Source organism: Poecilia latipinna, unplaced genomic scaffold (assembly GCF_001443285.1).
Source record: "Poecilia latipinna isolate Pla-1442-1.1 unplaced genomic scaffold, P_latipinna-1.0 Scaffold510, whole genome shotgun sequence".
In the NCBI taxonomy this organism is placed as follows: Eukaryota; Metazoa; Chordata; class Actinopteri; order Cyprinodontiformes; family Poeciliidae; genus Poecilia; species Poecilia latipinna.
In genome coordinates, this window is record NW_015113126.1 from 265,109 (window position 1) to 278,822 (window position 13,714).

General features: G+C 37.9%; 1 protein-coding gene across 2 annotated transcripts in view; it reads left to right on the forward strand.

The window, feature by feature from the left end:
* The window catches only part of LOC106952384 (beta-1,3-glucosyltransferase-like), a 33,931-nt gene extending 24,789 nt beyond the window's left edge, over positions 1 to 9,142 (forward strand). The window contains exons 11-14 of one of the 2 annotated variants that reach the window (XM_015040463.1): positions 1,304 to 1,403; positions 2,874 to 2,993; positions 6,456 to 6,600; positions 8,591 to 9,142. In XM_015040463.1, coding sequence (XP_014895949.1) covers positions 1,304 to 1,403; positions 2,874 to 2,993; positions 6,456 to 6,600; positions 8,591 to 8,725 — 500 coding nt within the window. In that variant the 3' untranslated portion in view covers positions 8,726 to 9,142. Of the gene's footprint in view, positions 1 to 1,303; positions 1,404 to 2,873; positions 2,994 to 6,418; positions 6,601 to 8,590 lie in introns of those variants that run through there. The other variant, XM_015040464.1, reaches the window with a different exon arrangement.
* Positions 9,143 to 13,714: the final 4,572 nt, after the last annotated feature.

Here is a 13,714-nt window from a genome sequence, read left to right on the forward strand (position 1 = left end):
CCAACATTGCATCTTCTCGCCACTAGCGCCGCTCTCCTGGGTAACGTGAACCCAGAAGTCTCCATTTGTTGAATCCGCTGGATGAGTTACTCCGCAGTGGTTGAGCAGCGGACTGCGCATGTTACAGTCTAATTAACTTTTGCATCGTCATTTATTTCCTCAAGATAAACTACCGGCTCCTCAAATGGATTAACACAGTGTTGCATTCTCTTTAGTTTTCTCTGGTCTGTAATGGAGACTTGAATTTAACGCGCCATTTTAAACCAAAGGTTTGTAATGCGCTTCCTAACCAGACGCTCCAAAGCGTCCGGACCATAACTCTTCAACACGCTGTCAGCTCCCGGTCAGAAAGACGCATTTAGTTCAGAGACCATGAGATGATATTCAGAAAGGATTTTTTTAATTAATTGATTTCAGTTGCCTCCGACACTAAATCTTTGTGTAAAGTCTATAATGTCTGCCCATGTGACTTGTTTTTATTTTTTGCTTGCTCACCTTTAAACACTGATTATTATAATTTTTAAACTGAGCAGTAATTTTACATCCATGGAAACTCAAATGTGATATTTAAAACTTCCATACATAAAATCAGTTATTTAACAATATGAGGTGTTGTTTAATTTATTTTTAACATTGTATTTTCATACATTTATGCTAGGGGTGCCCAAGTCTAGTTTTCCAGAGCTACCATCTGCAACTTTAGATGGTTCCTTCTCTAACACACCTGGATCATTGATTCATTATAAGCCTCTACAGAACTGAGTTGCTGCTAATGAGGGAAGTCAACCTTTTGTCTGGGGTATATTTTAGCAGGGATGCATCTAAAAGTTGCAGTCTGAAGGACTGCAGCTGGGCACTCCTGATTTGTACCGTCAATGTGGCCCGTTGAGGGTGGCCAATATGCTGAAGTAGCCTTCGGTGAAATTGAGTTTGACACCCCTGCTGTAGAGGATGGCAGGAATATTCAGATGGAAAATAAAACTCACATTGTTGTTTTAATGAGAGAGATTTATGGGTGTAAATAATTTCAGGAGATGGTTGTTACATGAAGTGTTTAAATCAATATTTAATGCTTTGGGCTAAGTAATGTGCTGATCTAATTTTAAAATACAGCAGATGCAGTGTGACTAAAAACAGCATACAGTGCAAAATCTTATCTTCATTGGATTATCACATACCCTTTCTTTTCACTCAAATCCTTGTCACAATCATCTCATGTGACACACCGATGTGTATGCGTAATATTGAAATAAAACACGACAACTTCTGTTCTCAAACTTTCTGTCTGCTTGTTCTTTAAAAGGACACTGTGGGAAGACGTTTGCCATCTTGAGGCGTTTTCTGAGTGAAGCTGTGCCGAAGGTTGATTGGCTCGTCATTGTTGATGATGATACTCTTATCAGGTAAGAGTTTTTTATCATCAGACACCAAGAAGTAAGGCATATTCTAAAAAAATATGGATAAAAAAAGCATAGGCTTTTTTGAGTGTTTTGTTCTCAGAATATTCCAATTGTTGCATTACATTAATGTTTCAAGCAACTGATCATGATTACTATCCATGCTTCCTTTTTCTCTGTTGTGACAAGAAGAAAACTGCTTCTCCTGATAACCAGAAAGCGTCTGATTTCTCCATCAGTTAAAATGATTGATGACGCTTTTCATTAAAATGTTTATGTCACCATATTTACTACTCTTTTCTTTTTTTTAGTTATAGAATAAATTAAAATGCAGTCTTCCTTCACATTTAGATATTATTTCAATAACAAAACTGAAATAAGGAAGAAACTGATTCCTACTGAATCCAATAAGGAGTTCAATAGGAGTCCATTTATGATTTGCATGATTTACATAAACTGATTTACATACAAAAACACAAAATCTTACAAAGTAATTCTGGGCTAGTTCCCAGTGCAAATATCTTATTATACTTAAAATAAGACTAACTAACATACAAGTAACTGTTCAGCAACTAATAGGGATTTGTTTTAAATAAATAATTTCTTAATATTGATGAAAAAATTATTCTGTTGGCAGATAAATTAACTTATAACATGAGAAAATGTCTTGTTACAAGTTAAATAATCTGCCAATGGAACAAGAACATTTTCATCAATATTAAGGAATTGTTTACTTGAGACAAACCTCTATAAGTTACTGAACAGTTACCTGTAAGTTAGGTTTGGCTTATTTCAAGTTTGCTAAGATATTTGCACTAAACTACACCAAAAATACTTGGTAAGATTTGTGTTTTTGCAGTGTACTTTTGTCTTATTATGTTAGCCCTGGAAATGTTCTTCAGGTGATGGAAGGCCGACTTTGTAAACGTCTTTATGTGACTGAAGGCTCAGGTAAAGACTTTTGAGCCTGATTTCTAGTTTCTAGTTGTATTAACTGAAGCTGTGCAATGACTCTGGATGTCCAAAGACAATGAGTTCAGTTTTGTTCTTGCTCAGCTGGAGAAAGCATCTATCTGTTCAGAGCGTGGATGGGTTCAGGGTCACATGGTTACCTTGTATCATTTGTGTAGTCATGGTAACTAGTCATAATGTTTGTTATCATTTGAGCTAATGGGAGCATGAAGATGTAGAACAGAAGTAGTCCCAGAATTGAGTTTTGGGGTACCCCACACGATAAGAAATCCCTGAACCAACTGAGTTCTGGACCGGAGAGTCATATTCTGTGCTGAGGTCCAATAGAACCAGCACTGTGATTCTGTATATGAGGTTTTACTAATCCCAGCAATTTATCAAGAAAACCATAAAAATGTTCAGTGTGAATTAATTGTTTTTATGTGTTCTTTTGAATGCTTGCAGAGCATGCATGAGGTTTGTTTAGTTTTCATCAGGCTGCTCGTCGTTATTGTTTATTTTTAGTCTGCCCCGGCTGCGGCGCCTGTTGCGATGCTACAACCCAAAGGAAGCAGTGAGCCTGGGAGAGAGATATGGGTATGGCCTGATGCAGAACGGATACAGCTACACAACAGGAGGAGGAGGGTATGTGAAGATGTCCTTCTAAGTCATAATGCTACATTAACTTGACCAACACAATCCTCATCTGCAGGGATTGTGTCCTGCACCTTTGTTAAATCACTTGTTCTTAAATCAGTCAGAGGCAATCAGTCATAAACCTGCCCAAGGAAAATCTGTTCTCAGGGATTTTCTGCTGCGGGGTGAGTTCATTAACTTTATATGAATAAATTTCCTCTGCCTTGGTAAAAAAAAAAAAAAAAAAATTACTTTAACTCGCAGATCACTTACTTGAAGATCTATTCCTTTAATTTAAAGCAGTATCGACTCTCTGGGGAGAACAAAGAGGCAGAGATCAGGGTTTTTGCAGAGCTCTAAGCTGTCGAAACAGATTTCTCGTTAAGAACTAATGAGAACTGCAAAATACAGGTGAGAAAGCTGAACTGTTTTAACAATTACATTTTCTCTGACAGATTAAAAATAATTTAAAAATAAACAGTAATAATCGCCAGATTATAGGACAGAGGTATCCACTGTAAAACTCAAAAATATCCATATGCCTGGCAGATTTGGATTTAAATGGAAGTTTTAAATTGGCCACCATGTTTCTTCTGACTGAAAGTAGCATTACACTTTTGGACTAATTAAGTCAGAGTCCTGAAAAGGTTCTATAGAGGGAACAAAAGAGCAGGTTGATGGCAAATTGCCCTTCCTTCCTCAAAAACCAGGAGCAAAGATGAAATTTCAAAGTACTAGTAGAAACATGGGGAATAGCTGAGATGTATTTTATTTTTTTGTAAAATCAGAAACCTCTGTGTTGAATGAAAAACAGTTTTACATCCAACTCTTTCAGGGTTATAAATCAGTTTTGACAGTAAATTAAAGGTTAGTCAAAAACAAAACAAAAAAGCGATGATCTCCACGTACTTGCTTTATTAAATTTATTAGAGCTCTGTAACTTTGAAAATATTTGAACCGTCAGATAAGGCCTCTGCATGTTGGTGTTCCCGCCAAAGCCTGAATATGTCCAATTTGGTTGTCTTTGCCCTTTTATCGCAGCCTGTGGGGTTTTCCCTGACTGGGAACGAGAATACAACCTGCTGAATGTGACAGGTAGCCAATCAGAAAGCGCGGTGACGTCAGAACAGAGGGGAATCCCAAACAGCTGACATATCGGAGATGATATGTGGAAATGTTTATTATTATATGTAAAGGTCGTTATTATATATGTTTATTCAGTTAAAAATGTTACCTATGAAAAAACATATTCACCTCCAAATCATAGTGCAGCAAATAGAGCGGCTGCTCCCGCTGGCTGTTATCCACCGCCTTTTCTTTTTCTTAAGTCTTTTATCTCTTAAAATGAGTCCACAGACTGTCACTATTGCGTCATCCGTGTTTGGTCATTCTAAATTCCCATATGGTATGTTGGGAGTTTTACTGGATTATCGTCTGGAATCGGTTCGTGTTGCTCCTGCTGTGTGTCTGAACACGAACCGATTGAACCTGTTGTACTTTTATCAGCTCTGTGGTCACAGAGGTTTGGAGAATCGGCCGACAATCCTTAAATCTTGCCGTCTAAACCAGACGTAAGACTCACAAGCTCTACTCGTCTCCTCTCGACCACTGCCCAAACGCTCTCTGACTCTGGTTGCTATGGTAACGTTTCCATATCCCTTCAAAATAAGATAAAGATGCGCCACAAAAATGAGCATTTTACTTTCGTGAAAATTTTAACTCACGATAAAGACTAAAATGTTTTCTTTGTCCTTTTCTTTGTTACATCAGTGGTTGTAAGAAAACATCAGGAAACTCCCTCAACAGCTTATTTAACAGTTAGTTGGATACACCATGAATACTACTCATTAGAATTGCTTTTTTTTCTACAGGTTATCCGTTTTGTCATTAAAAAGATGCATCCGATTTTTAATACTGTGTTAGAGCTGTGTGCTATTAGCATTTTCCTTAAGTTACCCGTTTTCTGTTTCCATCAATAACTCTTGACCTTTTTCCTTAAAGCCTTTTTACAGCCTTCTTTCCCCTGCCATTTCAGTTTTGGGTCTCTGGTGTGCTTTTCATGCGCCATTGAGCAAAATCTGAGAGAATGCAACAGGCCCCGCAGCAAAGAATGAAAATAAGAATCAGATCAAACACATTTCCCACAGTTCCAGTTTAGATTCTCAACACATCAAAAAATAAAAATAAGATGCAGTCATGAGATGTTGTTGTTGGTGGTGAAGTAGAACGCGGGGACCCAGATGAAGACGATAATGATGAATTTTAGTGATGGACCAACAGAACAACGGGCAGCAACACGAGGAACACACGACGACGATCCGACAAGAGACAAAGACAACAGGTGGACTTAAATACACAGGGAGGGTAATCAAGGAATGAGACACACCTGGGAAGCAATCAACGGGGAAGACGCAGAGACAGAGACTCACAGGAAGGAAACTGAACACAGAAAACCCTAAAAAGAAATACACAGAAACACTGATCATGACAGATGCCATAGCTATGAAGATAAAATTCAAGATATTTATCTGGCTTTTCAGGATGATGCTGCAGCACACTTGTGCAGTTTGGAGTTTTTATTTTAAGAAACATGGCATCTTAGAGACACAAACTTTGCCTAAAAGCAAACTAAATGAGAGCAAAGAGAAGTGTAGCTGGTCCAAGTTTAGGCTTATGCCAAGGTACTGTTTGCCTATTTGTGAATATGACAACCAGACACACACAGAATTATATTTAAATAAAAAGTGCAGAAATGCATAACTAACTTTGTTCAGCTTTAACCCTATTTTTCACCCTAAGGCAAAGTTACATCTATTAACTCGTAATAGGTTCTCTTAGGCGGATCGGTACCAATTGGTCCACGGCCTGGAGGTTTGGGGACCACTGTGTCAGAGTGTTTAAACATTTCTTCCTTTATTGTTATTGGTCAATGTATGCATTATTCTTATTTGGATCAGAGGTGGACTAACACTCTATGTGGGTGAAAGAGGGCAATTGGTGTTTAATTTTTTAAAAATTACTACAAAGTTTTGATATACACTACACACAATTCACAGAATTGCTGTTCGTCTTTAAAACTCTTGTTTTTGCAGGAGACATACTGAATTTATGTCGTTTTATGTAGTTGAGCTTACCTTATGTTGACATTAAAGCTAATCTGTGTGAAGCGTACATGTGTGGGTTTTCCAGTTGTCTTTTGTTCTGGACGTGGTCTTCCACACTACATGACTGTTCACTGCTTGAAAATGAAGAACAAAGTTCAAGTCAATTTAAGTAAACTTTAAAGATCTGTATGTAAGTACTTGATGGCATTCAGAATCTGAATCTGACAGAAGAAGAAAAGAAAAAGTAAACAGAGAGGAAAGATTAAAGATTAACAAACCCATCAGACTTTAGGTCTGAGTAAATCCTGTGCCTCCTTTCTTTCGGGGAAGTGACCCGTCTTCTTACAGATGGTGTGTTCATGTACAGGATGGTTCTGAGTAGGACGGCGGTGTCCATCCTGCTCTCCAGTGGCTGCAGCTGCTACAGTGATGATGCTCCTGATGACATGGTGCTGGGGAGGTGCTTCACTGCCATCGGGGTTCCCATCACACACAGTCCGCTGTTCCACCAGGTACAGGCCATGACATGCTTTTTACTTCTTCCCTCATTACCAGTTTATACCACAAAATCAAGATCATAAGGGCATTTAGTTCCCTGCAAGATTCAATAATACAAACCGGATTCCAAAAAAGTTGGGACACCAAACAAATTGTGAATTAAAACTGAATGCAATGATGTGGAGATGGCAACATCTAATATTTTATTCACAATAGAACATAGATGGCAGATCAAAAGTTTGGTCTGAGTAAATGTAACATTTTAAAGGAAAAATATGTTGATTAAAAATTTCACAGTGACTACAAATCCCAAAATAGTTGGGACAAGTAGCAATAAGTGGCTGGAAAAAGGAAATTGAACATATAACAAACAGCTGGAAGACCAAATAGCATTAATTAGGTCAATTGACAGCATGATTGGGAATAAAAAGAGCTTCTTGGAGTGTCAGTGTCTCTCTGAAGCCAAGATGGTAAGAGGATCACCAATTCCACCATTGTTGCACATAAAGATAGTCCAGCAATACCAGAATGGTGTTACCCAGCATAAAATAGCAAAGACTTTTAAGTTATCATCATCAACTGTGCATAACATCATCAGAAGATTCAGAGAATTTGGCACAATCGCTGTGCATGAGGGTCAAGCCCGTAAAACTCTACTGGATGCCCTTAAACGTCACTGCACCTGCAACAGGAATGCCACTATCTAGGAAATAAGAGCCTGGGCTCAGGAATACTTCCAGAAAGCATCGTCAGTGAACACAATCCACCGTGCCATCCACCGCTGCCAGCTGAAACTCTACAGTGCAAAGAGGAAGCCATTTCTAAGCTCCACAAGCTCAGCCGTTTGCACTGGGCCAGGAGTCATTTAACATGGAGGGAGGCAAAATGGACGACTGTTCTGTGGTCAGATGAGTCACGATTTGAAGTTCTTTATGGATCACTGGGACGCCATGTCATCCGGACCAGAGAGGACAAGGATGACCCAAGTTGTTATCAACGTTCAGAAGCCTGCATCACTGATGGTATGGCGTTGCATGAGAGCTGGTGGCCTGGGCAGCTTGCATGTCTGGAAAGGCACCATTAAAGCAGAGAGCTATGTTCAGGTTCTAGAACAACATATGCTCCCATCTAGACGTCATCTCTTTCAGGGAAGACCCTGCATTTTTCACAAAGATAATGCCAGACCACATTCTGCAGCAATCACATCATGGCTACGTAGAAGGATCCGGGTACTGAAAAGGCCAGCCCGCAGTCCAGATCTCTCACCTATAGAGAACATTTGGCGCATCATAAAGAGGAAGGTGCCACAAAGAAGACGATTGAACAGTTAGAGGCCTGTATTAGTCATGAATGGGAGAGCATTCCTATTTCTAAACTTGAGAAACTGGTCGTCTCTGTCCCCAGACGTCTGTTGAGTGTTGTAAGAAGGGGAGATGCCACACAGTGGTAAAAATTGCCTTGTCCCAACATTTTTGGGATTTGTTGATGTCATGAAATTTTGAAACATATTTTTCCCTTAAAATGATACATTTTCTCAGTTTAAACTTTTGATCTGTAATTTGTGTTCTATTGTGAATAAAATGTTGGATGTTGGCACCTCCACATCATTGCATTCAGTTTTTATTCACAATTTGTTTAGTGTCCCAACCTTTTTGGGATCCGGTTTGCAGCATAGATCCTCAATGAATAATGATTATTTATGGGGGGAAAAAACACATAAAATTGTGAAGAGGAACACGTTTAAGTGTGAAAGTCCCATCAGCTGATTCTCTGCATGACCCTAATTTCAGAACTTTTTCTACTAGGAAGTGGTCATTTTCAGGCTTGAACTCAACCTTGTGACTTCAGAACAACCACTGCAATGGTTTTATAATGAAATGTTGACAATCAATCAATTTATTAGTCATGAGAATCCCCAAACTGGAACCGTTTTTCATCCACTGGGAGACAAACAGAGGAAACTAATTTTAAGTTTTTATATTTTTATTTATTTTTTTGCTCTAGGCCCAACCGGATGACTACTCAGGAACGAGGATTACCCCACAGCACTCCGTCTCCTTCCACAAGCACTGGAGTGTGGATCCGGTAGCCGTCTACACAAACTGGTTGCAGGACTCGCACCTAAAAGATGAACTGTGATAAAAATCTTTGCGAGGATATCGGCTGTAAAGCTCTGTTGTGTCTGTCAGAACGCTGGAAAGACGTTCTAAAACATCTAAACGTGAACTTTTTTCACGCTTTTATTTGAGACCAACACAGAATGGGCACAGATGTGAAATGGAAGGAAAATGATTAATTGTTTTCATATTTCTTGTAATAAAAATGTGATGTGCCTTTTGAATTCACTATCCTTTATTTTGACATCCCTGTCAGGGTTCCTGTATGCCCTCTGGAAAAGTATGTAATTTGATTTTAGGATTTTCTAGGTTTGGATTAGAAAAATAAGAGTTTGGGAAAAAAAATTGTGAATATTATTAACCTTCATATTTATTTTTTTAAGTTTAGTTCCAACAAATGACATATTTAAGTGCACAATATAAATTGTACTTTTTTTGAAAGTTGTTTTTTACTCAAAGAGACATCTCTTTCATTTTTATGGGTTTTTTTCCCCATCCAAGTCTTTATTTCCATGGGTTCTTTTCAGATATTTTTTGTCTCCTGTTTTTACTTTATACATTTTGGTCTCATTATGGATTACTGCCGACGACATATTCGCGTTTGTAGATAGATTTTTACCCAGAATGCAAATGGAAAAAAACCGTGAGCGTGAAACGGTGACTGGTACTGACTAGTATATATTCCATTGAGGGAAACTTAGTTTCACATCTGCTCAAGAGTCCTCCTGGTGGTTGAAGAAAAATCCACATATATATGGAAAAAAAACACTGAATGCTCTCTGGTATTGTTCAGGGGGCCGTAGTTTGGGGACCCCTGACCTACATGCTACCAGCGCCAACAGGAGCAAACTTTTGGTTGGTTTTACACAAATTTGGCCTCAAATAAATTAATTTTATCCATCTTATTGAATCCTGAACACTGATCTTAACCAAGGCAAGTGTACTCAGCTTGTTTTACATGTTATTGTGTGTTCCTACATGACGTCGGTCTCACAATAATTATATTTTTGTTTGGTTGGTGAAAATGAACCAAATATGTGGTTAATCGCATTTAATTCTTAATTTAATAAGGCAATTAAATTTTATACAGATCCAGGTTTCCCCCTTATTAATTCATGACTTGAAAAGTACTATTTGCATTTACTCAAATAAGCTTCGTCCAACATGAGAATCTGTTTGCTCTGAGACTAAAGTGAAGGCAGAATAAATCTCAAAAGTAGCATTTTATTTTGCAGCACAAAGCCGCATATTTTCATGATTTAAAGTAGGCACTAAAAACTTTTGCCGTTCTTGATAAATGCTGGCTTTTGTGAAGCAGATGGGAACATTTTTCAGTCCCAGGGATTGGTTCAAAAATCGTAATCGAAACAATACCTAGTTTATTAAAGTTTGCTTTACAAAACTGCAAAATGTTGCAGCGTCTCCGATTGTGAGGCTTAACACTCGCACCGAAACATTTGCACTCTGATTTCCCTTCCCACATTTTTTTATTTTTTTATTTTTTGCTCGCTAGGGGTGAACTGGCAAAAAAACAAAAAAAACAAACAGAAATATGGTTTGAAATGGTCCGAACAAACAAGCTGAGTGTGTGGGAAGGCTGTGTGGATGCCAGACATGCGGTTGGAGAAACCTGCTGTGGGACTTCTAGGCTATGGGTAGCAGTGATAACATACTGCAGGAATAAATCTACCACATGGCAAATCGTACTTCAAAGTTAAAAGCATGTGACACTACACCGATTTATAACAACCCACAGCATCTCGGCTAGGTTTTTCAAATTTTTATGTTGGCTTAGAAGTGTTATTAATGTGTTCCAGTACTCAGTGACATGCAGATGATGCAGATGAGCTAATTCAACCATTTTAAATCCCTGGACAAATGTGTTATGGCTACCAAAGAATGGTTTCAAAAGAATAACCGCTAACTCAGATCAGAGTTTCCAAGCTTTGTCTTGTTTCCCCCCACCAACAAAAATGCTGAGCCCATCATCTAGTTTATGCATGCACAGATGTAGCTGAACACCATAAAAAATCTTGCTAGTTTATCATTTCTGTTTGTAGCGTGTTCCAGAAATTTTATTTTTCTCTAAAATTGCAGCCATCTTGATCTTTCATCCCGTCTGTCCTAGAATCCAATATAAGGATGAAGCAGGTGTTGTTTTAGTAGCTGGTTAAACAAATGAGCTAAATTCTATTGCTTTCATGTATTTAATCAATAAAATAACCCAACATTTAGCAGTCTAAGCTCTCTCTCTCTGAATCACCCTGAAAACAGGAACGTTCGTCACAGCTGAGTTTGTTTTATGTCCTCAGTTCACCAGGTACTTTGCTCAACAGTAAAAAAGAAAAAGATTTTATTCCACCACAGTTTTTATTAAAAATTGGGGGAGTTATGTGCTTTCTAGGCACACTGTGCTGTTTTATCGAACAATTAAGTGACTGTGTTACTTCAGTTGTTTAAAAACAGCTCTGAAGTAGTCCACTGTCTCTTTCAGAAACTCCTGCTCTTCCCGACACTCTGCCGTCATCACAACAATGCTCCTCCATTATGCTGTTTACAACAGTTCTTAGGAGCATGGGACTGAAAAGTAGTTTGTATGATGAGCTCAGCAGAGGTGCAGTTCCAGCAGGTGTTTGCTAGTTGCTGCTGCATAAGCATAAGGCTCCCCCTTTAAAATCATGATGGCACTCTGAGTTGCGTAACTTAGCGCAGTAGCCTTGCAGTAAGAATGTCCTCATTGTGCGTTCTCTGCATGAGTCAAAAGACATTGTACAGTTGATTTGCTTTTCTAAACTTCCTCTAGACATTCATTCTGTGCATGGGTGGTTATTTGTTCTGTTATTTTCTGCATCCTCATGTGATGGACTGTTCACCTGTGCAGGGTCTACTCGCGTCTCGCTCAATAATCGCTGAAGATGTGCAGCAGCGCAGACACATGGCCCACTCTGCCAAACCCTCCTTGTCTTTGAAGCCCTAATGCTTAAGCATGATGTTTAAATTAAAACAATGCATTTGCAACTTGCTTTCAGTATAAACTGTGATTCATTACAGTGGGGGAATGCTGCTTTGATCTCATCTGCTATTTGTTTGACCATCCAAACCAGCTCAAAAATGTGCTCTTCCCTTAGCAAAGTTCAAATGTTTTTGGGTTTTCTTGCAGTACTTTCCTTAATCCCTCCGGATATTGCTCAAGGGTGGGGTGTAAATACCTCAACTAGGACATCTATCATTTCATTTAGCAAACACAATAAGAATGTATAAGCTGAATTTCTCTCTGCATTTCCCTCTATCGCGTCATCAAGGGAGATAGATCCGTAAAATAAGTTTCGATATCAGTTTCATTGGCTTTACATAAATCAGCTCCATACGAGATTAAGCAGTACAGAAATATCTGTTTTACTCTTCCCCGTCCCCGAGTTGGGAAAGTAAATCTTTGGTTTTGAATCAGGATTCAGCTGCAGGCATAGCATTCAGCTCCACACCTATCATTAAACTTCCCTTTTATGTCTTCCTGTAGCCTTACAAACCTCATGAAAAGATGGTTCAGTGTGTTCCTGAACCATTATTACTGCAGCAAGGCTTCAAAGGCACTTCGGTGCTTTCTGTCATTGTCAGCCACAGTGATAGCTCTGCAGTTTGTCAAGAAAGCAGTTAGGGAGTTAATGCTTGAGCTGTAGCTGCTTAGAGCTGCTCCTCCTCCTGTGTGCCCCTTCTTTTCCCCGTTTTGTCAATGGTCTCTAAATAACTGAGTCTGAGTTTTATTTCTGTTTTTATTAACAGCTCAGGAAGAAGAAACTGTGCCATCATGAGAGAGCTGAAAGACTTGCCACACCTTATAATCGATATTATCCTTTTCGACTTAAATGACCAGATTTATAATGAAGCTTTAGTCTGATAAACCAATAAAATGCCAAACATTATCATCTGCTTTTCTTACTGGAATTAATCATCTATCAAGCAGACAGAGCAAAAAGTTAATAATTGAAAATACTTGAAAGAATAATACAAAAAGACCAAATAGAGATTAGATTTACTATTAAAGCTTAAACTAAAAGCCTGTCTATCAGCTGTTGCTTTCTTTCATATGCAACATTATATAAACTGTAACCAAATAAAATTAACAGCAACTGAATTTCACTACTGCACCTGCACAAGCAATTTATTTAATTAATTTTCTTTCTTTTCACAATTTTTTAGAAAACGTCACTTGAACCTAGACAATTTACTTCTCACCTTGTAGTTTGAGTGTCTAGGAAATATTCAAGGTATTAAAAAAAACATGCTGGTATGTTTGTAATTTATATTATGTATGTCAGAATTAGAATATATGATAAAATATCTGTTTAGTGTTTGAATCACATGTAATCTGTTGCTTTTCTTTCAACAATTAGGGGTTAAATGATTGAACAACCTAAATGAAGATTTATTGAATAACATTTTTAAGGCTATTCCCATAGTTTCATTTTAGAAACATGCATTTATATTTGTTCTATTACATATTTGTTCTATTGTTTTTCATTTTTCATTTCTATGATTTACTTCTTTCATACTTTTTATAATTCTTAAAACTTTTCCAGACACAAATGCTGCAAATCATTATTCTTGCTACAAATATCATACTGGAATGTCCTTTTATTGTACTTGTCCTTAGATGAACTAGAAAAAGAATAAAATATTCAAGTTTTGTTCCATTTCATTTCAAGCCAGGATCAGGGAATTCATGCAACACTCGCAAATCAATTTAATTTGTTTTATTCCTCTTTTATGTCCTTAACTACTCAAGTAGTGTGTCTATTTCTAACATGTTTGCTGTTTATTACATTTTTCAAAAGAACAGTTAAAAGAAAATGTTGTTGCCAGAACAAACGGTTGAACTGACCATGGCAAATCTGTTGTTTCTCTCCTTGTTGTACTCAAATTCAGTGTCAATTAAGATTTTCACAACTTCCCATGGAAAGACTGACCAATTCTGAGACTGAAAGTCTGACTTCATTAAGAGTCTGATAATCTC